The sequence below is a fragment of the Anser cygnoides genome, chromosome 3 (assembly GCF_040182565.1).
Source record: "Anser cygnoides isolate HZ-2024a breed goose chromosome 3, Taihu_goose_T2T_genome, whole genome shotgun sequence".
Taxonomy (NCBI): domain Eukaryota; kingdom Metazoa; phylum Chordata; class Aves; order Anseriformes; family Anatidae; genus Anser; species Anser cygnoides.
In genome coordinates, this window is record NC_089875.1 from 29,897,200 (window position 1) to 29,920,241 (window position 23,042).

At 40.1% G+C, this 23,042-nt stretch overlaps 1 protein-coding gene and 1 long non-coding RNA gene across 4 annotated transcripts in view; one reads left to right on the forward strand and one right to left on the reverse strand.

Annotated features, from left to right (window-relative positions):
• Positions 1–15,726, forward strand: part of EPAS1 (endothelial PAS domain protein 1) — an 84,884-nt gene extending 69,158 nt beyond the window's left edge. For all 3 annotated transcript variants that reach the window (XM_013171105.3, XM_048079449.2, XM_013171107.3), the window contains exons 7-16: positions 936–1,042; positions 6,246–6,393; positions 7,176–7,384; positions 7,705–7,892; positions 8,807–8,917; positions 10,103–10,587; positions 11,661–11,784; positions 11,875–11,992; positions 12,522–12,716; positions 13,419–15,726. In XM_013171105.3, coding sequence (XP_013026559.3) covers positions 936–1,042; positions 6,246–6,393; positions 7,176–7,384; positions 7,705–7,892; positions 8,807–8,917; positions 10,103–10,587; positions 11,661–11,784; positions 11,875–11,992; positions 12,522–12,716; positions 13,419–13,570 — 1,837 coding nt within the window. In that variant the 3' untranslated portion in view covers positions 13,571–15,726. The remainder of the gene's footprint in view (positions 1–935; positions 1,043–6,245; positions 6,394–7,175; positions 7,385–7,704; positions 7,893–8,806; positions 8,918–10,102; positions 10,588–11,660; positions 11,785–11,874; positions 11,993–12,521; positions 12,717–13,418) is intronic.
• A 142-nt stretch (positions 15,727–15,868) lies between these two features.
• Positions 15,869–23,042, reverse strand: part of LOC125184776 (uncharacterized) — a 38,171-nt gene continuing 30,997 nt past the window's right edge. Inside the window, exon 3 of the long non-coding RNA XR_010830178.1 lies at positions 15,869–16,320. This is a non-coding gene — a long non-coding RNA (uncharacterized lncRNA). The remainder of the gene's footprint in view (positions 16,321–23,042) is intronic.

Genomic DNA, 23,042 nt, shown 5'->3' on the forward strand with positions numbered 1-23,042 from the left:
CTAAGAGTGTTGCTACTGGCTTGAAAAATAGTAATGCTTTTCCTTATTACTCCAGATGGTGATATCTTTGCTTTTGCATGCATATAGAGCGTTATATTTTTACTAACTGTATTTTCGGTAAAGTTGCATGTGATGGATTTTATTCAAATTTAATTTAGGAGAAAACAACCCTTCTCCTCCACCCCCTCATTAGACAAAATCATCTGCACAGTTTGATGACCTATTTTCATTTATTCAGAAACTTGTGACAAATCCTACCTTGCCTGAGTACTCAGAAAAGCTCTGAAAAAAGTCTAGTTTTTCAGACCATAGCTTTCTTTGTGTAAAATCCTACTTAGTTTGTGGATTAGTCACCCAAGTAACCTAATCCACATGGTAAAGTTCTCATACAATTGAGAAACACTAAGTAGAAGAGCTGATTTGATTTTTTTAACTGCCCTTAATTTCTCACCTTGCTTTATTATTTTATTAAATGTAATACCCAAAGTAGTGAGTTAACACTTATGTGTATATTTTAAAAACTTACATAAACTTTCAAAACTGATGGTGCCAACTACTACTACCTTGCATGCATTTAATTTTGGATGATATAGTGGGAGTTTCTGTATGTAGTGGACAGCTTGAGAACTTTGCCAGTAATGGTTTCCCTATTGCGAGCCTCTATAAGAGATGCTGTGCAATAGGCCTGGGAAAATTTGCAACACATAACTACTGTAGGATTTTTTTTTTTTACAGAAGGAGAAAAAGACAACCTATTCTGAACATGGAAATGTTTAAGAACATGATTGGAAATTCTCTACAGCTCCTAATGAGTTTGGAAGTTCAGGACTTCTCACATTGTGGTTTTAATTCTTTTAGTTTAAGGACTAGAACTGAGAGCTGTGAAGTGCTGTCAGGTGATAGGAGTTTTAAATGTTTGGTTTTTCTTACCCTAGAATAACAGAACTGATTGGATACCACCCAGAGGAGCTGCTGGGCCGTTCAGCATACGAGTTCTACCATGCCTTGGACTCGGAGAATATGACCAAGAGTCATCAGAACTGTAAGTCACGTTCTTATTTTTTTTTTGTCACAGTTTGCACATAAAGCGCAGCTTGCAGATACCTCAATAAATAGTTAAAATATAAGTGCACCTTGTGTGTGAGGATGGGTATTTCTGTGTATGTATTCTCTGAGAAAAGAAATTACACTTTGCAAGAAAGCTTACATGTTACCATGTTTGTCTCCCTGAAAACTGCTGCTGCTCTTTCCACAGGGATTGTTTTTTGCCATACTTTAAAATAAATTTGGATTATAGCTAAAAGAGGATCTTTCTCTAAGGGATAATACATAGATGAGCTGAAAATTTGAAAAGATGGGTCAGGCAATACTAGCTTGGTTTTACCACGCTAGTGATAATGAAGTGCATGAGTGCATTTACTGGTATTAGCGTACCGTTGGGCTCAGCGATAAGGACAGCTGTAAAGGGCAATAGGAAGAGCTTAATACAGCATATTTCTGAATGTCTTTCTTCTGCTACCAAATAAAAACTACCTTCCCCACCCAAAACAGGTGTGCAACAAGATTTTCTAAAAGGGATAGTCATTGTACAGGTAACATATACTTCTAGGAACAGTTTCTTCTTGTTATTCTTATGCCTTTGTAAAGTGCCACTCTTAGCTGTTCTTAATATAAAATACCTGAATCATTTTGGGAGCAGGGATCAGAGCCAAGGTCTGTTCCCTCTATTCAGCAAGCCACACAATTACACTTTCTCTCCTTCTCATAAAGTGTCTTAAAATTATTCAATTCAAGTCTTCGGTCTCTGTCCTTAAAAGTGGCACTTATGCTGGAGACAGCATGGTGCCCAGTGTACACACAATGCTTCCCACCTCTGGCTGTTACAACCACTGAACTGGTAGTGCATGGGAGAGTACTCAGCAAAAAATCACTAAAACTGCTGCTGCTATTTTTATGAAAACAAGGCAGAGCTGCTAGACTGGAGCACACGAGGTTTTTTTTGTTGTTTTTTTTGTTTTTTTTTTAAAAGGAAAGAAAACATAAAACCAACAACAACAGAAACCACATGTAGTTAACTATGATCAAGGTCTCTGTGGCTCAGGAAAGTCCATGACTTAGATCATGTCTGTGGGGAATTACCCACCAAATATACTTACAGAGAAAGTATTTCTGTACATCTCAGAGAAAAGTAGCAGTAAAGACTAGCTGTCTGACCTTAGGGGGAAAAGGGAATATGTGTTAGCTGTAATGGCAAGGATTCAGGATAGCTTTGAGTTGAAATGTTATTTGAAAGAATGTTTGGCAGTGATTAAAGTTGTGTGCTGTAGAACAGTGTTGTTATGAATCATTCTGTTTCCAGAACTGCTTTAAAAAAAAAAGAAACACAACACCATCCTTACAGAGGGATGTCTGGGAATATATCTTTTAAAACTCTTTCTTTGAAACTGTGTTCATGGTTTTAACAGTGAAAAGGAATTAGTGATATTCATAGATAAGATGTGCATAGCCTACGCTGAGCTATCAAGAGTCATCCTGTGAGAAATCAGTGGCTATGCTGTACAGTTGGTTTTGAATTGTTGAGTTTCATTTCTAAGAATGGGATAATGTGTTACACTTCTAAGAATGGGATAATGCCAGAGAAGGAATGAAATGAGAACTGGCAATCTCTTTGGTAGCAGGAGAGAGAGCCCATGTTGGTTTATCCCTATTTAATTAATTAGATAGGACCATTGAATCAAGACTAGTCCATGTAAAGATTTCTGGAGAGCTTCTACTAACCATCTTAACCAGGCATTGATGGAGGCTTCTCCTCCCTGTAGCAATTGGATTCATCTCATGGAGGGCACAAAGTTTACACCTAGATTCCCTTTGTGCCTATAGAAAAGGCTGTGTCCTACAGATAGGTGCTGTTGGGCATGGACTGGTTGAGATGCTGGATGAAGTCAAAGGAAGGTGTAGACGGGTGAGTTAACTAGCGAAAGCGCTCAAAGCACGGTGCACTACACAGATAGTAAATATTTAGGATTGAACTCTTCCATAGTGTATATGATACTGTACAGGATCAACATGGATGATCTCTACTGTTGGAAGCACTGGACCACAGTCCATGCTGTGATTAACCAATAAATGTTGTTGCCCACAACAGAATCGTCAGGTTACGTTGTCAGAAAATTTGACCCTTTTAGTCCTTCTAAGATAAATGCTTCCTCTGTCTTCTGGGACGGTCAGGGTTCTTAGTGACTCAACAGAATGACCACGAAGGCAAAGTGACAGCAAGCTGTGCCTTCAGCAAGCACATAAGCCCTCTGAGTAGGAAACCCCTAGATTTCTTAATGTGTGCCATTATTACTGAGACGTTGTCTAGTGCACAGGGTAACCAAGCAGGCACATAGCTTATAGAGAACTTACTGGTTCTTCCCGGCCATGTTCATTTACACATGGAAGTATGCAACTCGTAGCTTACATAAGGAGACACAAGGCAGAATGCAGAACCAAATATGGTATTCGTGTTCAGTACTCCTGTATTTATTAAACTAGCATTTTTATTAGAAATATTTTATATAGAGTATATATTCATATAACAATATAGGCATCAATTCTGATAGTGCCAACTGTTTAGTATTGTCAAGGTACATAGGAGATACGAGTCTGAAGATTGAAGAGAGAGGGAGAGAAACCTCAAATGAGTCTGTGAGATAGAAGCATAACTCTTTCTCTTCCTTCCAATTTAGTGGAAAATCATGCTCTGTGCAGTTTTACTGTGATTTTTGTTTTCAGTGCCAAACTTTTTCAAAAGCAACCTTGCATTCAAGCAAGGCACAATAGTCTGTGTTCTTAGTTGGAAGTATAGTTGCATATAGAATATGAAAGTCTTAATTAGTCATCATCAAAAGGAAGATTAGAAAGCATTTGGCAGCAGTTAGCATACCCAGTTTTTCACACGTTATGCAAGCAAGGTGAAAATCTCTGTTTTGTTACATAAATCTACACAAATGATGGACTGTAGAGCTATATTTTCCATTCAGGGATTAATAGTCAATAAACACTTCTAGTAGGGTTTGGTCGTGTTGCCGTTAAAGGCAATGGGAATTTTGCTGTTGACTTCGTTGGGGAGCTGATGTCACCATCTGGGGCATGTCATTTGGTAGTACAAGCAGAAGTTCAATAAGCCTTCCAAGTGAATCATATTTCTTAAACATTTCTCAGAAATTAAAAAAAAAAAAAAAACACCTTTATATTCAATTAAATTCATCCCTGCCTCCCCTCTTCTCTTCCCCAAGATAAGGTATCTCATGTGAGCATGTTTTATTGAGATGTTACTAATTCTGTAAAGATACAGGCATGTATGTATAGAAGTATATAAATGTATATGAAAGAAAGAGAGAGAGAGAGAGAGAGAGAAAGAAAGAAAGAAAGAGAAATTCACTCCAAAGCCAGAACCTTTAATGCAGCATTGATAACAAAGTCAGCAGTAACAAGTGTATTAGTAATTTATGAGATTACCCCAAGGAGGGATTCTGCTGTACTTTATTATATCAGAACATGACATGCTTTGAATAATATTAATAAAAAAAGATTAAAGCAGTAAAAAGCTTCTTTGTAATGTAGCAGGCGCTTACACTGTGACTCTTATTGATGAGCTGATGATTAGGAAGCAGTGTAATTATGTTTCACAAGCAGAGCAGAACAGTTCAGTCACTAAAACACTTTGAAATGAAAGGCTTTTGATTTTGTTCCACCAGAAGTATTTAATCAATAAAGGTAATGTTCTACTTTGTCTAAATAAATTAAATAAAGGATGATTAGATACTCCTAGGAAGAAAACAAACAAACAAACTTCAGAGATAGAAAGATAAACACAGTAACAATTATCTGCAAAACAGTTGTGTTTCACAGGCCTGCATTGTACATTTGTGTGGTGGCAATGTTGGAGAGACTGACAATAAATAGTTTCTGTTAATGGCCACATTCACAAGGAATTTTTCTGTACAAAGACTGCAGAATCAAGTTCCAGCCTTCCTGAGCCAATTTGCTTTATTTTTAGGGCATTAGTTTGATGGTGTACTGTCTTAGTGCATAAAAGCTGTTTAGAAGGAAAGATTGCCAAAGTGTTCAAAGGTTTTGTTGTGCCAGTTCCCATTTTGCCACTCAGTGCGACTCCGCCTGCTTACAAATACAACCTCTTGTTTGCACTGCCTGCATACTCTAATGCTCAGCCCTAATTTTACCACTTTCAATCAGCAATATTTTTCCCCAATTGATGACTATAAATTGCATGACAATATCCCTTGCTTTTAGGAAAGGGTTTGCACCTGGCAGCACATCATAAAACTACATGTCTCAGAAGTCCAGAGCTCCATACTGAAATCTCATTCTCCCCAAGTATTACAAAATACCTGGGGGATCCTTCACCTTTCAGACATCTACATGAACCTTTAAACCCAAATTGTACTGTCATCAGTTTAGTGCTTGAGAAACACAGGCCAGTTTAAAAAACACACAAACTTCTTGTCTGCTGCTTTCAAGCTGGAGGACCAAAACAGCTCAAACTGCTGGAGAAAATAGTTCAACTTTGTTTTCTGTACTAGGCAAAAGAATCCCATTTATCTTTCTTAATGCTGATGCCTTTTAAAGTGATGTTACTTCTTCAGTCACTTAAGACCACTGTTGTCCTAACGACATCTTCACTTTCTTTGTGTTGTTATCTCCAGCTCCTTACTCTAAGGCATAGAAAAGAGATTGGTATGGAATGCCATCATGAGAGTTACTTTCTGTGGAGATTGCTTTTAAATCATCTGATTCATGGGAATATCCATCACCTAAATAAGGAAACTATTGAATAGTTTCCTAAATAAATTTACTTTCCCACAGATCAGTTTGGGAACCTAAATTGAGAGCAATTGTACTAGAAAAGGGACTTTCAAGAAATATGCAGTGGAGTTTATTTGTGGAGCAGTAAGGATCTTATATTAAAATCAAAAAAATCCCACACCCTGATCTGAATACCCAGTCCATCCAAAGAACTCAAATGCCAGGCATCTTGAGTGGGAACCTCAGCTTAACAGCCCCTTTTATATCAAAAATGGCTGAATTTTCCAGAAATTAAGCATCCTTGCTTACAGTTGTTTTTGTGCAGTTTTGTGTAATGAAAACTCAGAAACAGGTTTGTTTAAATTAGTGTTACATATAGTGCATTCTTACTCGTGCTGCAACATTATTTGTGTCTCTCTGCTCTCATTTCTCAGTGTGCACAAAAGGTCAAGTGGTGACTGGCCAGTACCGTATGCTTGCCAAGCATGGTGGATACGTATGGCTGGAGACTCAAGGGACTGTCATTTACAACACACGCAACCTACAGCCTCAGTGTATCATCTGTGTCAACTATGTGCTGAGGTAAGTTGCGCAGAACATAAAAAAAAAAAAAAAAAAAAAAAAAAAAAAAAAACACTTAAATCCATGTGCTGGAAGAAGTGCATTAATCAGAGGTATTTTTGAATGGTCTATTTATCCAATGCTGCTATGCTTAAATCAGTTTAGTCATGTTTGTTCTATCTTGTTTACTGATGTTAGACATTCATGAAGAATATGGCATGACCATTCCCATACAAGCTGTTGAAATACACTATAGTCTCTCTTCTATCTACAGAGCAACTGCTCTGCTAGTGGACCAGAGCATAAAGCTTGCACTAAAGATTTTGTTGTGCGACACAATGACTAAATATGTTTTATTTTTCTAGTACTGTGACAGAGAGATAAAATTCAGTAGTAATTGTAACTTGGGTTGCTAGGAAAAGCCATTTTCCTCCTCAAAAATCAGGACCACAGAATAGTCTTTGTCTGACAAAACCCAAGTATTTTTGGCCCTGGATGAGGCCAAAATAGGAAATACTTATTTGAGTCTGGGTCATTATAGCCTTGACTACATCCCTTGAAAAAACAGAGCAACAAAGCCCCGAGTATTCCCACAGAAGTCCTGACCACACTCTCTGCGTCATCTGAGATTGTGGTGCTCAGCAACGCTGGAACCATGCCTCGCCTGTCAAGAGCCTGGCATTCCACCGAGAGCCACCAAAACGCTCTTACAGCTGATCTTTAGAGAGTCTGTAATACCTGCGTTACCACGTCGTTCTCCTTTAGAGAGCAAAATGCCTTAAACCTTTTTTTTTTCTTGCTAGTGAAATAGAGAAGAACGATATAGTGTTCTCTATGGACCAAACGGAATCACTTTTCAAGCCTCACCTGCTCACGATGAACACGGCCTTCAAGAACGGGATCCCTGGGACAGAGAAGAGCGATTTCTTGTTTACTAAGCTAAAGGAAGAACCAGAGGAACTTGCGCAGCTGGCACCAACACCTGGAGATGCCATTATTTCCCTGGATTTGGGTTAGTATTTGTGCAAATAATTTTTGTGTAACAAAGAACCGTGTATGAGCCTACATTTAAGAACTTAATAGACAAGTTCTGTTTGCTGTGTATAAATTAGGAGTAACAGTCATAAGAGCCTGTGTGCTCATATCAGTGGAAAATTTCTGTGAATGAGAGCGGAATCAGGCTTTCTTGCTAAGTAAGATATGGTAAGTCTTTGCCAACTTATTGTTATGGCAACTAGGAGCAGGGTTCACTTTTAATGAATAGCTGTACTTATATCATAACACGGCACACGAGCTAAAGGCATCCATTAATATTGTTGTAACCCTTTCCAGGAACACAGAACTTTGAGGAAGCCCCTGCCTTTACCAGCACTGTTTTGACACCAAATAAATCCTGGCCAGTGGAAGTGAAAAGCCATGCTGCTCAAGGTGAAACGGTGACGATACCATCCTTTACCATGCCTCAGATTGCACCCGGCAGCAGTACTCCAAGCGCAAGCAGCAACAGTAGCTGTTCCACGGTAAGAAAAGCTTTAAAAAAATGTGCAAGTGGTGTTTTCTGCGTAGGTCCCATCAATATATGCAGGTGATATTTTCATATTAGCAGTCCTGTCTCAATGCTTGTAACCAGACCCAGCATAACTATATTCCTACTGTACTGTGTATATCTTGAGCATCAATAGCAAAAATATCATATGGGAACTATATCATGCCTTTGTATTGTAATCCTCATTTTGTCCCAGCTTACTCAGTAATTATGATAGTCTATAAACCAACTGGTAGATGAACTTGCTACCACCATTCACGGAGTTAGCCTTAAATGAAAAGCCAGTGTAAAATGGTCTGGCCACTAGCACAATCTCCCTTAGATCAATCCTCTTTCTGTGTGTTCGCTAGAAGCTACAGTCTTCATCCAGAAAATGTATCCAACACAGGCTCCAGAGAAAATTTACCCAACAGAGCAGCTCCATGCAGTTCACCACTGAAAGAATGAATGTGCTTTCAGGGCATTGCCCTCAAGAGCTGGAGCCACTCTTAGCCAGATCTTTACTGGATAATGTCCAGTTTTAATAACATAATTGAGGTGGTGCAAAGCATTTCCTTTCTTGACAAAACAATTTATTAATGTACATACCATGTTACTGGTGTGAGTTTCCAAAATACCTGTAAACTAACACGACAACTAGGTTCCTGTATTGGGTGCCTCTGTTAATTGGTATGTCTCTCAAATGTTGTAGCGACAAGTAATCTTGTGTTGGAGAAAAGGATGTGATAGAAGTGCAGTTTTAGGTTTTGAGGACACTATATTTGCAATCTTGCTATTTTCTCTTCATAGCAAAGATCTATTTACTGACTAGCACAGTATAAGCTGCATGATGCTAAGGCAGCGCTGCGGTTGTCTTGCTGCTTATAGCAAACTCTTACTTCTGTGCAGCCAAGCAGCCCAGGAGATTACTACGGTTCTGTGGATGAAGATCTGAAGATTGAGGTGATTGAAAAACTCTTTGCCATGGACACAGAATCAAAAAATCAGTGCAACTCCCAGGTAAGGAACTAATATCTCTTCCAAATCCATGAAAATCAGTCCTATGCTAGCAGGTAGTAGAGATGCACGCTGTATGTGCAGATAACAGTGACATAACATGCAAAATGCATTTGCACACATACACCAAAACTTTGATGCACAACACTAACACAAGCATACACTTTCAAAAGCTGAGGTGTACATTTCTATCCCTAACTGTATGAAGTAAGTGCCTTAGGGTATCACTGTGGTGGCCCTGCTAAGAAAGAAGCAGCAGAGAGCTTCAGAATTTGGCAGCTTCTGTAGACTGGATAAGAAATACAAGCAGCAGCATATTTTTTTAATCTGGCCTGATGAACAGCAAGTAAACATCCTTTCTAGGACAAAATATAAATAAACTAATTCCTGCAAAACCTCAAAATGAGAAATGTTTGAGTTAACCCTAAGAGGCAGCAAAGATCCACACAGCCACTTGCTCTTTCCCCCCCAGTGGGATGGGGAAGAGAATTGGAAGGGTAAAAGTGTGAAAATTCATGGGTTGAGATAAAGACAGCTTAATAGACAAAAGCAAAAGCTGCACGTGCAAGCAAAGCAAAAATAAAGAATTCATTCACTACTTCCTAGTGGCAGGCAAATGTTCAGCCATTTCCAGGCAAGCACGGCTCCATCATGTGTAATGGTTTCTTGGGAAGACAAACACCATAACTCTGAATGTCTCCCTACCCCTCCTTCTTTCCCCCAGCTTTTATTGCTGAGCACAGTGTCGTGTGGTATGGAATGTCCTTGTGGTCAGCTGGGGGCAGATGTCCTGGCTGTGTCCCCTCACAACTTCTTGTGCGACCCCAGCGTCCTCGTTGGGGGGTTTGCAGGGTGAGAAATAGAGAAAGCCTTCATTCTGTAAGCACTACTCGGCAATAGCTAAAACAATGGTGTATCAACACTGTTTTCGTCACAGGTCCAAAACATACCACTATATGAGCTACTAGGAAGAAAATTAACTCTGTCCAAGCCAAGATGAGTACAACATTTATGCCATTCGCAGAAATAAGCCATTTCTATAAATAGGAGCAGGTGTGTTTCATTTATATAGATTTGGCATACAGTGACTTTTTAGCTTTACAATCTCCCTAGTAGTGTTTCACATCACACCGCCGCAACTGTTATTAACTTCTAGGTTCTTTATGAACTTATTTGATTTTTGTGCAGACTGACTTCAATGAACTGGACCTTGAAACCTTGGCTCCTTACATTCCTATGGATGGAGAAGATTTCCAGCTCAGCCCGATATGCCAAGAAGAACGTCCTCTCTCTGAAAGCGCACAAAATACCCAGCAGAGTCTAAGTAGCATGAGTACTATCTTCCAACCCCTTGCTTCTGCTTCACAGAATCAGTTCCTCCCAGAGAAATATTGCCCACAGCTATCAAATAAAAACATTAACCCTGGTCATGGGTCACTGTCATCTGTGTTCTTCAACAATATGAGCAGGTCATCGCTGCCACCGTACCACGACCAGGCCAGCACTCCCCTGTCTTCAATGGGAGGAAGACCAAACACCCAATGGCCACCTGATCCCCCATTAGAATATGTTCCAGCTAAATGGAGACTCATGGATAAATACTCAGGAACCCTATCAAGTTCACCCTCAGGGCCCCCAATACATTCTCCCGGCATGCCCATATATAAAAAAAGGTAAGAGCTTTTGTGTTATAATTGTATTTTACTCAGGAAATATCTGGGGGAGGGAGGCTGGGTCATAATCTTGAAAAATTCTTTTCCTCAGTTCAGCTGAAATAACTTGTTTTGATAGGCATCAGATTGCAATTCTGGGGAAATTAGTGTGGTCCTCTCCCAGTGGCAGTCAGTCTAGTAGAAGCACAAGTGGGCTATCTTTTTGTTGCTTGTAAAGATGTGTGACTGTGTTTCTAGGTGGTCAGGTAAAAATTACCCAAAGTAATTTTGCCAAGCCTGCTTTACTTTATGCAGTTTAGAAAAGTTCTGAAAAGGCTTACTGGTAAGTTGGGACACATGCTTACTTTCTGATTTTGCACGTATTTTTTGCACAACAGAAAACAAAGGAGAGGCAGGGATGACAGTACACCTATTGCTGGCATATATAAGTACTACAACTAAAATTTAAAATATTTTTTTTTTCCTCTCCAGCTCTTCCTCATCTCAGTTACTTTCTGGTACACACAGTTTGTGTGTGTGTAGCTCAGAAGTCACAGTCCTGGCAGTTTCCTATCATTTTGTCTGTAGCTCTTGGGTAGCATGCAGAGTGTGGGTTTTCAAAGTTTGTCATGCTAAAACAGTCAGGAAGTGCATAAAATAGGCACAGTCCTTTTAAAATATGGAGCTGTGCAGTTTACCTGCAGTTTGCTTTCAGGGCTTTTCTTGTTGCTGGCAGAAATACCAGCATCTGAACATACACTTGGAAAGAGAGGGTTTGTCCCCAAACAGCAACTTGTGCGTTACTATGCAAAGCAAGGGGATAGGCATGGCTCTCAAAATCCTAAACTTAAAAAAAATCTCAAGATTCTTTTCCATGGTATTTTTATGCCTGTCTGGAGATTTCTAGAGACTGTTTATGCTAATCTTTCATTAGTCTTTGATCTCAAAAGTCGAATGGTTCCAAAGCTTGTAGGATGACTGACAAAAGGAAACAAAAACACATGATGTCCAGCATCATGCGTCAAAGGCAGCTTAAACGGAAGAAGGTTGTTTAGATTTGCCTCCCTGCTCACCCAAAGATCCTTTCTCAACAGGCCACTGGATGCATTTGGGCAACGAGGCATAGATATAAACCCAGCAAGAATTGCTCTGTCTAATAGTTTGAAACTGAAGCGACAACTGGATTATGAAGAACAAGCATTGCAACAACTGAGTGGGGTAATTATAAGAAAATGCATCCCCTTCAAAACTTTGAACATACCAAGATCATCAGTGTGATCATATGTTTTTCTTTTCTCCAAATTGTAGGGAGATCCATCTGTCACTAACCCATCTCACTTAATGTGGAAGAGAATGAAATTTCTCAAAGGGGAAAATTGTTCCTTGGTTTCAGAAAAGAAGTCTCTCAGCACAAGTGTTCTTACTGGTAAGAGAAAAGAAATTGACTTTGCAAAGTTAAGTGTTGAAACAAAATGTTAAGAAAATTTGACTAGAAATAAAAACTCTTTCAAAAGGTGATGTTAATAAGCACTGTCAAAAAATCAGTATGCTAAAATTAGAGATCAGTTTTATCACTAAGAGCTAAACAATGTATGGTACAGTCGATAGCTACCAAGTAGATTGTTTCCTGTATGTTCATGCCCTTGCTTTGGAGGCAATAGGGATCAATTTAATGGAGGTGGGTTTACCTAACGCTGATGTAATGTGCAGACACCTCAGAGATAGAACTGATACTTCCTCTCTGCAATATCTTGCTTCATTATTTGACTGTGTCTTGAGTACAGTACTACTCCCAGAGATAGCACTGGTTTTGGACATGCTTTGCTACAATATATAGGTATGCCTACACTGTGTGATCATCATGCTGATGATCGCTTTGCTTTGAATTAGTATTAGCTACTATAATTATTACAGTAGCTTAATTTAACTTTTGTTTTCCTTCTATGTAAATTTAGACGAGTTTGTCTGTAACTCAAGAGGTCTGAGCCAACCAATGAATCAACTGCAACTGCAACAGCAGCAACAGCAGCAGCAACAACAACCCACCTGTGGCAGTCCTGGTGAGAATTTGAAAGCAGGAGCTTTTCCCCCTCAGTTTTACAGTTCCCATTATCAGGACTATCCTGTCCAGCCAACTCATAAAGTATCAGGTAAGAGATGTCAAATACAGCGATTGGAAAACATCATTTAGTTCTGGTGCTGATTACGTGAAGTAAAAACTATAACAACAACAAAAAAAGAGAATGATAAACCAAGAACCAAAATTTTGTTTCACTAAATGCAAAGTTAATTGTTTAGTATGAAATGTTAACGTTTATACTTGTGATATATGAGGGAAAAATTATTTTTGCTCCTCATTTCAATTGAACTTAATGCCTTTGTGCCTTGGTGGTCTAGCCATCCTCTTATGTATTCTTGCCTTGTGATGGAATTGATTAAACTATACTAAACTGCAGTGCAGCATTGATGCCTGAATTAGGTTACAGTCTAACATATGCCTTCTACAAATGACAATCACTAATGAAAGGGGGTATATGTAGAAGGAGTGCAGGTGCCAGTTTAGAAACTTGTTTACTATAGCTTTCCTCATTTGCACCAGTATCATTTTCCTCAGAACAATCTAAATTGGGGCTAGAGGTGGAAAACTTCATGCTTGTAAGCCATTATGGCAGCGAGGCATAGGTTTGTTCTAAAAACTGTAACTGTTGGTGTTCTGAGGCACATTGACATAAGTAGAAAATGAAATTATAACTGATATAAACAGAAGAGGGAGGAGAGGAAATAAGTTCTCTATCTCTCTCTCAGTCTCTGTCTCTGGTCTCAGTGCCATGACTCACTTTACTCTGTTTCAGGTGTGACAAGTCGTCTGCTGGGACCCTCCTTTGAACCATATTTGTTGCCTGAGTTGACAAGATATGACTGTGAGGTTAACGTCCCTGTTTTGGGCAGTTCCACGCTTCTGCAGGGCAGTGAACTGCTCAGAGCCCTGGACCAGGCAACCTGAGCAATCCTGCAATATTCCTTGGCCTATACTGTTCAAAACAGCTTCAGTTTTTAAATATATTTTTGCAAGTAGACAATTTCTAATACCAATACACTTTTACAGGATTTTACTTAGATATTGAACCTGTCCACGTTACCAAATAGTGGCCTTTTGAAGTTACTCACTTTATTATTCATATTAAAGAAATACATCTACTGTATTTTCTCTATTGCAATTAATGTGTTGTTTACAGAGTTTGATTACCCTCCCCTTATCTCATTAGATGTAATTTATACTCTCAGATTTTCTTCAATTTTCATGCTATTAAAAAGCTGTGGTATAAATGCCTCATCTTGTGATACTTTGGCTGCAGTACTGCAAAGATTTATTTTTATTGCCAAAGATGAATGAAACAAATTTGATCTCCAACCACAGTTTTTTGTTGATCTGCCAAATTGATATCCTTTGAGTCTTTCTGTTTTCCAGCATTTATTGTATTGTAACTTTAATAACTTTTGGGAAAGCATACTAAAGAAAAAATTCCCAGCCTTCTGACCCCCTTCCCCTTCCCTTCATTTTTATACACTTTGTTGAAAGAAATGTGAATGGTGAACTACAATGTTTGTGGGTATCTGTGAAGGTTGCACGTTGTAAGCTTTTTTTTTCCTCAGAAGCAAGCCACATTTTCAGCTGACTTAACCTGGCTTAGCTCTACAGACAAAGGAGTCCTACAGATTTACCCCAGTGGAGGATTTTTGTTTGTGTTGGGATTTCTTGTTTTGTGCTTTGGTGTCCTCTCTATTTTTACACAAAACAGATTTTTTTTTATTATTATAATATCTTTCTGGGTCAGTTGTTAATCATCTCTTGGTACTTTTGCTGTATCTAGGACACAACAACTGTAAGAGCTGTTTCTGCTAGAACTAGTACTATTTCTTAGGATGTTGCTGACACTTCAGGAATCTCACCAATGGCCAGTGCTAACATCTCTGAATAATGCTAGCCTTTTTCATGTTATATGCTAGCTAGCAATATAATTTCAATATTGAATCATTAAAACTAAAAGTAGTATTTCCCAGTATATTAGGCTAACTCAGTTATAAGTAGACAAAAAGAATTAAGGATTGTGTAGTGAGATGAATTACTGGCAGACAGGTCTCTCTCATTTTAATTTACCTTATATTAATCAAGATCTGAAATGTCATTAAATTCAGCCAGACATTTTCAGAGCTTCTTTTCAACTATCATTTATTGTCATGCACATATTTTAAAAAGTAAGGCTTTGAATGCTTTCAAAGGCTAAGGTTGAAGGTTGAAATTACAGTGTACTTAAACAGCAAAAATATTAAACTAATAAAAGGCAGGTGAGCAGTTCTGACTCTGAAATGCATACACACCAGGATAATGTATTGGAATATGTCCATCTTGTTTCCTCCACTGGTATAAATCGTTGTAGCTTTGAAAAAAATGGAACAGTGGCAATGTACAACAGGTAAAAAAATCTGGCCCAGAAACTTAGAACAAAGATAGGCTTCAGTGGAACTGGAAGCCTAAAAATAATGTATTTTATAAATTTGCTTTCTATCATGCACTGACGCTTGCAGAGAGGGAGCCTTGGGTTCATTGAGCACTTCAGAGATCGCTGTGTTAAGTGAGTCTTAATCATACACACTGTGCACTCTTAGAAAAGCAGATCTTTTGTTGTTATTATTATTGGTACATAACATTAAAAGAAAAAAAAAAAGATAGCCCCTATTGCAGCTAGATCTTTCAAGAGTTTATTACCAAAAATAAGCTACTCCTAAAGTGATCTTATTTCTATGTGGAAAAAAACCATATTTTAAGCATCAAAATGTAATGAAAATTGACAAGCCAGATTTGACAAACCTTCAGTGGCAAGGACTTAAAGGCTTCAAGGATTAAAGACACTTGAATACTGCTCTTTTCTGTTTCTTATTTGTGTAGTTTCAGCATTAAAAATGTTATACCCTAACAGTTTACTAAAACACTCTGAAAAATATTCCATGTCTTAATATTAATCATACTTTTTATCATAATTATTTCATAATCTATATTGCTGAATTCTTATTGACAATATTATAACTGTATGGGAACTTTAACTTGATAAGGAAATGTATTTTGACACTGATACCTTATTAAAGTATACTGATCCTAAATTCTTTGTGACTCATTTGCTATGAATTTGTCATTTGTTGTATCATTGTAAAACAAAAGTATTTATTAAATTATTTATAGAAAATAAAGGTTTGCATTGATCTTTAAAGAATGAAAGAACAATCTAAGGTTGCCCATATTTGAGACCTGAGAAGTAAGCTGACAACGGCCTGTACTGTCCAGCTTCTTTTTAGAGTTTGCCCAGCTTTCCTCATACGGAGTAAAAATACCCTGTAGACCACGCTTCCAGAACTTTTCTTATTACTTGTACTTCTGCTTCAATTTCAAAAGTGTATGTCTACCTAGGAGCTGAAGATACCTGTCGTAATGCTACTGTGAAAAACAGCAATAATAATAATTTGTCAAAACAAGTACTTGCCTAGAGCCGTGGTCTGGGATTTCACAGGCTGAATTGCTGCAGTATCCCACTTCAGTTTTTGTGGCCATCGTATTCTGACAGTCCTGACACATCCGTGAATATGGCTGTCCCCAGTCCAAGCTGCTTCACCCAGTCCCGTGTTGCAATGCTCCTGTTAAACACACCGATCCTTTTCCTTGCAGAAATTACCATTTCTGCCAGCACAGTAACCATCATGCTGTAGGAGAACAGACACATTAAAACTGTCACTTTCAAATATGCACTTAAATGCTGACGGACTGTATGGAAGCTGTTGGTGCTTAACCCTTCTGATAACTACTGCTGAGTTTCTCAAACAACAGCGACTCTTTGGAATAATCTGTTGAAGTGAGCTATCATCACCTTCTTTTCCAGATGGGATGCCAGACTTAGAAAGTAACTCCTTGCTTCTAAAGCTGTTGGAATCACAAGTGTGCACAGAACACCTGCCAGTGACGAGGAAATTGGGGGGGGGGGGGTATGTTACCCCCCCCCCCCCCTTTTACAGCATCCCACTGGTCTTCAGGGCACTTTGACAGAGACCAGCTCAGCATGTCACAGCCTTAGCCAACTGAGGGGTGGGGGAAAATAAATAAATAAATCACTGAAACAGAGATCAGGAAATACCTGTTCACATCAAGCTCTCTTTTAGAGGTTTCAATCACGAACTGCTAATATGTCCTCCGCTAGTGCTGCCAGACACTACTTTCTCAGGGTGTCCAAACACCCTCCTTTTATCTAGTACACCTACACATCTCAAGTTAGTAAGCTTCAGTGAATTTTCCCCTTATGTTTAGGACACAGCTGGATAGCTAGCATCTAGCTAGCAGAGCTCTGACATTGCAATTTATATGCCCAAAAGACCCAACCTCTCACCCAAAACTTAATACATACATTGCATCAATAACTGAGCTTTGTTCTGCTGAACAGAGGTTTAGTACAGCTTTTTAAAACCTTTATTTTCTCCTGTATGCCAGTAGAAGTGCTTAAAATTAAATGTACATCAGCTGTCACTGTGTAAATGCACCATTTCTTGGCATCCAAACTTACATTTCTAACAGCATAGACAACGGAGCAATTCTGTTGTTCAACACTCACCATTTTCTGCTGAAAATCAGGCCGTTCTGTGAAACTCATGATTTGGACTGGTCTCAAGCTCAGGCTGATTTTCTAGTCTATCATCTTTTTAAAATGATCAAGCCAATGACTGCACCACAGATTTCAAGCAGGTGAGAGTCATGCTCTTTACCAAGCAAACGGTTACAACAAAGTACTGTAGGAAGACCTCAACAACCCAGTGTATTTTGTGATTTTACTAATAAAACTGCAAAAAAGCCCAGATAACTTGGAGCAAAGTCCACCTATACTTTCAAGCCCAGATACCAATTCCTAAGCAATACTGAGATCTGTGGACACCAGGTAATTCATCACATTTGTTTGCCACAGTGGACAGAGCACAGGATAACAACACACAGTCTAACTTGCACCTGCTCTTGGTCTAGATGGTGATAGTAACTTCTCCCTGAGGAGCTTTACAAAACTATTAACATACATGCCAGGTTTTTTTTTTAAGTTACAGAGAAGTAGAAATATTCACCTACATTTAAATAAACAGCATTGTTTTCTTTTTTTCCCGCAAGTCTCTTATTATAGGCTTCCCAAGAGACAAGGAAAAAATTTATCAAATGGAAAAAAAAAAAAAAAGACAATTCTCCACAATGTTTCCTTAGGACAACCAAACCTGTCACACTCCCACAGCTCTGCTGCCCTAGCAGCACACCAGCCACCTCCTGGTTACCTGGGGCTGCGTGTTAGCCCCATGCCACCACTCTCACTGGCAGGGTCCTGCTGCTTCTGAGGAAGCCAGGCAGGGGGTCCCGCTCCCTGGGCTCTGTTCAGTGTTGCTGCTTTGCCCTGGTCAACTGAAGCAACAAAAGCAGCACTGGAAGCTCTGGCGATTGGTAGTATGTATGCCATTTTTGAGGTGTTCCGATTAAAAATGGATTCAAATAAATAAAATGACTTCAGCTGCTCAGTTTGGAAGCATCACCTACTTCTGCCTGAAAGCCAGCCCGCAGTTTTGGCAGTGTGTGATTTACCACAGGTCTCACATGGAACGTTTTTCTTGAAGTCCTAAATTCCTAGAGTCAAGGTATTAACAAAATTCTCTTCAACCATGCCTCTCAATTAATGGTGCAGTGACACATGGTTAAGATGTCTCATTAAGGAACAGAAGCACAGGCGTGAGCCTGGATTGCAATCCCTACCTTCATGCCAGCCAGTGCCAGCTACTGCCCTTGGCACGGGGCAGTAACGGGCAGCTGGGTGCAACCAAAGCTGCTTCACTCCCTTGTGTGCTGTTTGCTGTAGAAAGTGCTCTATCTCAGCATCTCAGCAACAAAAAAAAAGGAAAAGGAAAAGAGAAAAGGAAGATAAGAAACCCCACAAACTCTTCAGTCGAAAGGTCTGTGTTTAGGTCTTGGAATTATAGACAGAGCTGTCCAGCTAGATTCCCAAAGGCCCCAGAAAACCATCAGCTTCGGTAGTTCTCTATCAGAGCTCATGTTGGAAACATCCAAACCCCATTCCCACTCCAGCCATTGGGCACAACAGACCTCAGTCCTTGCCCTGAGATGAAAGCAGATTTAATGCTGTGGGTCACAGGAGGTGTGTGTGTCCCTGAGAGCTGCCCGTTCATGTCAAACATTTTCTTCAGCTATTAGATGGCTGTTCTCATTTGCTACTTGGGCAAGCAAGAGTGGTAGTAGAGATGATAAAGGTTCTTCTGGCTCACAGACAGACTCTTTCATCACCCCCTTGACACTTTGCTTAGAGCAAAATCCTAACAAATATCAGAAGTACATACAGTTTCTTCTACAGTTTTGGAAATGAGAGCAGAATTGAGTATTTTCCCCAGATGCCTGAACTCTGCCTATAAAGCCAGAACAATTTCTCAGCCATAAGAGGTGCAGCATGGTTTTGCTTCTTTTGCTCCTATATTAGCACTATAGAGCTGTAATTAGCAGGAGGAGAACCTGGATTTGTGGTTCCCCAAACCTGCTCCCCAGACAAGTAGTTTGCATTCAGGACAAAAATTAAGCCTCAGATAAAGAGAGGAGCGTGCTCACAAGTTAGAGCACTCCAGATCCTGCTACGTGCTTGATGGACACGAATAACCATTGGGGTGTGATTTCTGAGTACAGCTGTACCCCCAACACCCCTCAGCCCTGATTACGCGCTCCTCCCTGATTTGGGCCATGCAGAACTCGGAGAACTCCAGGGTGTCCTGGAGGAAGGTGACCCAACAAGGATCTCTCTGGCTCAGTATAAACCCATAACTCAGAAAAATGGAAGATTAAAACTCCCACAGGCAAACTAAAACCCACGCATACATCAGCCAGAGAGAATGACAGTAAATATGGTCACAATGCCAGTTCAGTAGAGCTTGTCTGAATAAAGCTTTTTCTAACGACAGAAATGCATTTTCCCAGTTAGAAATGTTTATGCAACTGGATTTTATTTAGGAATCTCCAGTTAAAAAACAAACCAAGAAAACAGTAGCTTGAGTCTCATTCTCTTTTTCCCCAGGATGTTCACAAAAGCCAAATCTGAGGTAGGAGAAAGCACAAATCCCATTTGCAGTTGCCAAAACCCAGACTGAAACCCACGGCTCCCTGGCTTTATTTTGAAGCAGAATTTACATGGACTTCTAAGTTGCAAACCGCAAAAGTTGCATCATACAATGAGCCTTGTGATCCATATATGTTTTTTTTTTCTTTTCTTTTCTTTTTTTTTTTTTTAATTCACCCCTCCTCCACACGGCAGCTCCACGACTGCTGACAAATGGATGGTGGCACCAATCACTTTTGGATATGTCGCATGACATCTACTGGCCTTTTTCCTGGAAGAGCACGCACTACGACTTGTGCCTCTCACCTTACTGCTAGCATAGACAGCACTGATGCTATCTGCAACCCCAAAAACACCTTGGAGTTAACAGAAAGCAAAGCAACGGAAGTTTGCTGGGAAAACGGGTTGCTCTCTGTTATTGTAACTGCAACTGCAACCATCAAGACGAGCTTTCCTGTACTTTGCTCAGCTACATAACTGCTCCTGTTTATTAGCCTGTTTACACCTTTTAACACAGCTTGTTGTTCACAACTTCAATTTCCTTCTACTTCAATAAGGTTTTGGTATCATAGTCTTCAGGGTCAATCTGATCACTGCAGACACCTCCAAGATAAAGGAGGGGCCAACACTGAATATTTCAATTTTTGCTCAACCTCCCCCTCTCTGACCAAAACCTCTCTTCTGCAGAAAAGATTCTGTTTAATGACAGCCAACACCTTGAACAACTATGCACTGGTTTTGCTCTTATCTAGCATCACACTCTGCCTTCCCCAGATCCATGGTGACCAGTACCTCAGTCTGTACAAAGCCACCCAAGTATGCTGAAAAGTGGGCAAAAATGTGGCTTTTGCAACCATCAATTATATCTTAATATACTGAATAAACACTTTAACTTGTACTTTCATTTTTAGAGTGACTTCTCCAACCTCAGCCCTTACAAGCTTTCCCTTTTCCCTTCCCCCTGCAAAACCATGAAGAAAGCATCTTTAGAAAAACAGAAAGTCACTAAAATACTCATCTGGGTAACCAGCAGAGGAACCAAGAACCAATGAATACCTGGAACTCCCTTAAGTTCATTTGAAAGACAGGGAACAGTCAAGTCAACAGTGCTGTCATTCTCCTTTTTGGAACATAGGCCCTGTTGGGCAGAGTTTATTTGTACTGAGGTTTTGTATTAGAAACACACACTGCTGAATAAGAATTTGTTCATCCAGGATTTCTTCTGTCCTGCTCAGTGCATAAATTCCACTAACGTGTGCCGGAAATAAACAGAGTGAAAAGTGTCTGTGCTCCGTGCTCAAGAACCAGAACTGGTTTCAACAGCAGGCTGCCATCCTGTGCCTATTCAAAACGTGTGTCCTGAAACCTGCTCAAAGCAGGTCCTCTACAAAACCTACCACCAGGAGAACGCTTTCCCTGGTGGGTACGTGTGGAGCGGATGCCTTACAAGCCATCTCAGAGTGCAGGAAGTGCTCCTGCCTTTTGCTGCTGAGCATTCCCGAGGCTATTTCCAAGAAAACAGAGGCAGAAGGGATCCTCCTTCCTCCCCATCCCTTTTCCTGTGCCTCCCTTCCACAGAAATCTCTCAAAGCGTATTTTGAGTCCTATAGGCAAAGTGCTGTGCTGACTCATGCCAAGGAAAGGAACAAATCCCACATGTTTACACAGCCTACGCCACAAACCGATTGCTGAGGGGTGACCATTTGCAAGCCCCTGCAAGGCAGCTCTCTTGCAGGCTGAGGCAGGAAGCCGCACTGTCTGTGGGGCATTCCCGACCCGAGGCGGGCACGTGGGGCTCACTGCAGGGTGGCCATGCCAGCAAGCACAGCTCTTCCTCGTCGCATGGGCCTGAAGTGCAGGGGCTGAACAAGATGCTCATTTCTTTGCTGTCCCCAGTGCAGGCCACCTATACGAAACTCATCTACTTAGGTTTAGCGTAGATAATGCACAACCCTCATCTATATGGAACAAGGGGGTAAATGAGCCTGGTGATGTGCTGCTTCCACGGGTCATGGAGTTACTTTGTGGACCTGCACTGCAGAGCAACACTAAAGCATGGGAAAAGCTGCTTAATGGGAAAATTTCCCAGAAAGCTCTCCAAAAATCATACTTTCCACTTTCACACTAGACCCAAAGCCTCACTGCACTGCTTACCATGTGTGCTACAGATTGCATCCTACCCTGCTCCTCCCAGAGAACCAAACCACAACGGCAGCAGCTTGGTAGGACCAAAAGCAGTAAGTATCGCAGGGTCCCCCAAGCACACTCGTGCTCAGCAGCCCTTGCTTTGAAGCCAGACCTCTTATTTTCTCACATTAGCTAATTTCACAGCAGACACACACTTACGCTCATTACTGCAACCCACAGCCTTACCCCTCATTTCCTAAATACCAAGATGCTGAATTTTCCTCCTGACTATCATATCATCAATTTGCTTTTTCATGACACCCAGTAACATTTAGAAATCCTTTTCCAGATGCACTTATTGGAAATGAAGACAATGTGATTGCAAAAGGAGTTCTGGGATCTTATTTGTACCACTGTGAGTCATCTCTAGAAACAGTATTGCAGCAGCACCAAAATTTGCATTCAAATTACTTGCTCTTTTTAAAGTGAGCTACAAAACACAAAGAAGATGGACAGTCTGCAATCACATGTGGCACACAAAGCTGTTTGGCAGTTTGAGATGTCTGTAGCGTTAAAACCATCCATACCAGAAGAGACACGGTCTTGCAGGTTCAAGCTCTATTAAGAAAACTCAGTATTCAAAAACTAATTCTAAAAGACAGTACGTTGTAGCTCTACAGCTACAGCTGTGTTGCACCTGCACCATACGGTGCCCGTAACCCAAGTAACGTCGACAGATTAAACTTGTCCTCTTCCAGGATCTCTACGAAGATCCAAACAGGTATTTTTATAACAGCCAAGGAAATGGGACAGAGTGCATTTGAAGTTGGACGTAAGCAGGATACAAAGAGGCCTTCTTGAGAATAATGCAGACTATTCTCTCCATTTTGAAAAAGAAAACAAGTAGACTTTCATCCGTTTTCAACCAATCAAAACACATTCGTGCTCAACCTTTCTTTCTTCTGAACCTTTGTCACTTCTTCACATTTTTCAATGCTGCTAAAGAAACAAAAAGCATTCTACTGATTTGTTGGGTTTTTTTAGCTTCTTGCTGTCTCCCCCAACAGCTACAACAATGTAATTTACAGGCCCTAAAAATGAGCTACCCTGAAAACTTAACTTTTTAAACAGTTCAGAGAAGATGGCTGTCATACTTTCATTTCC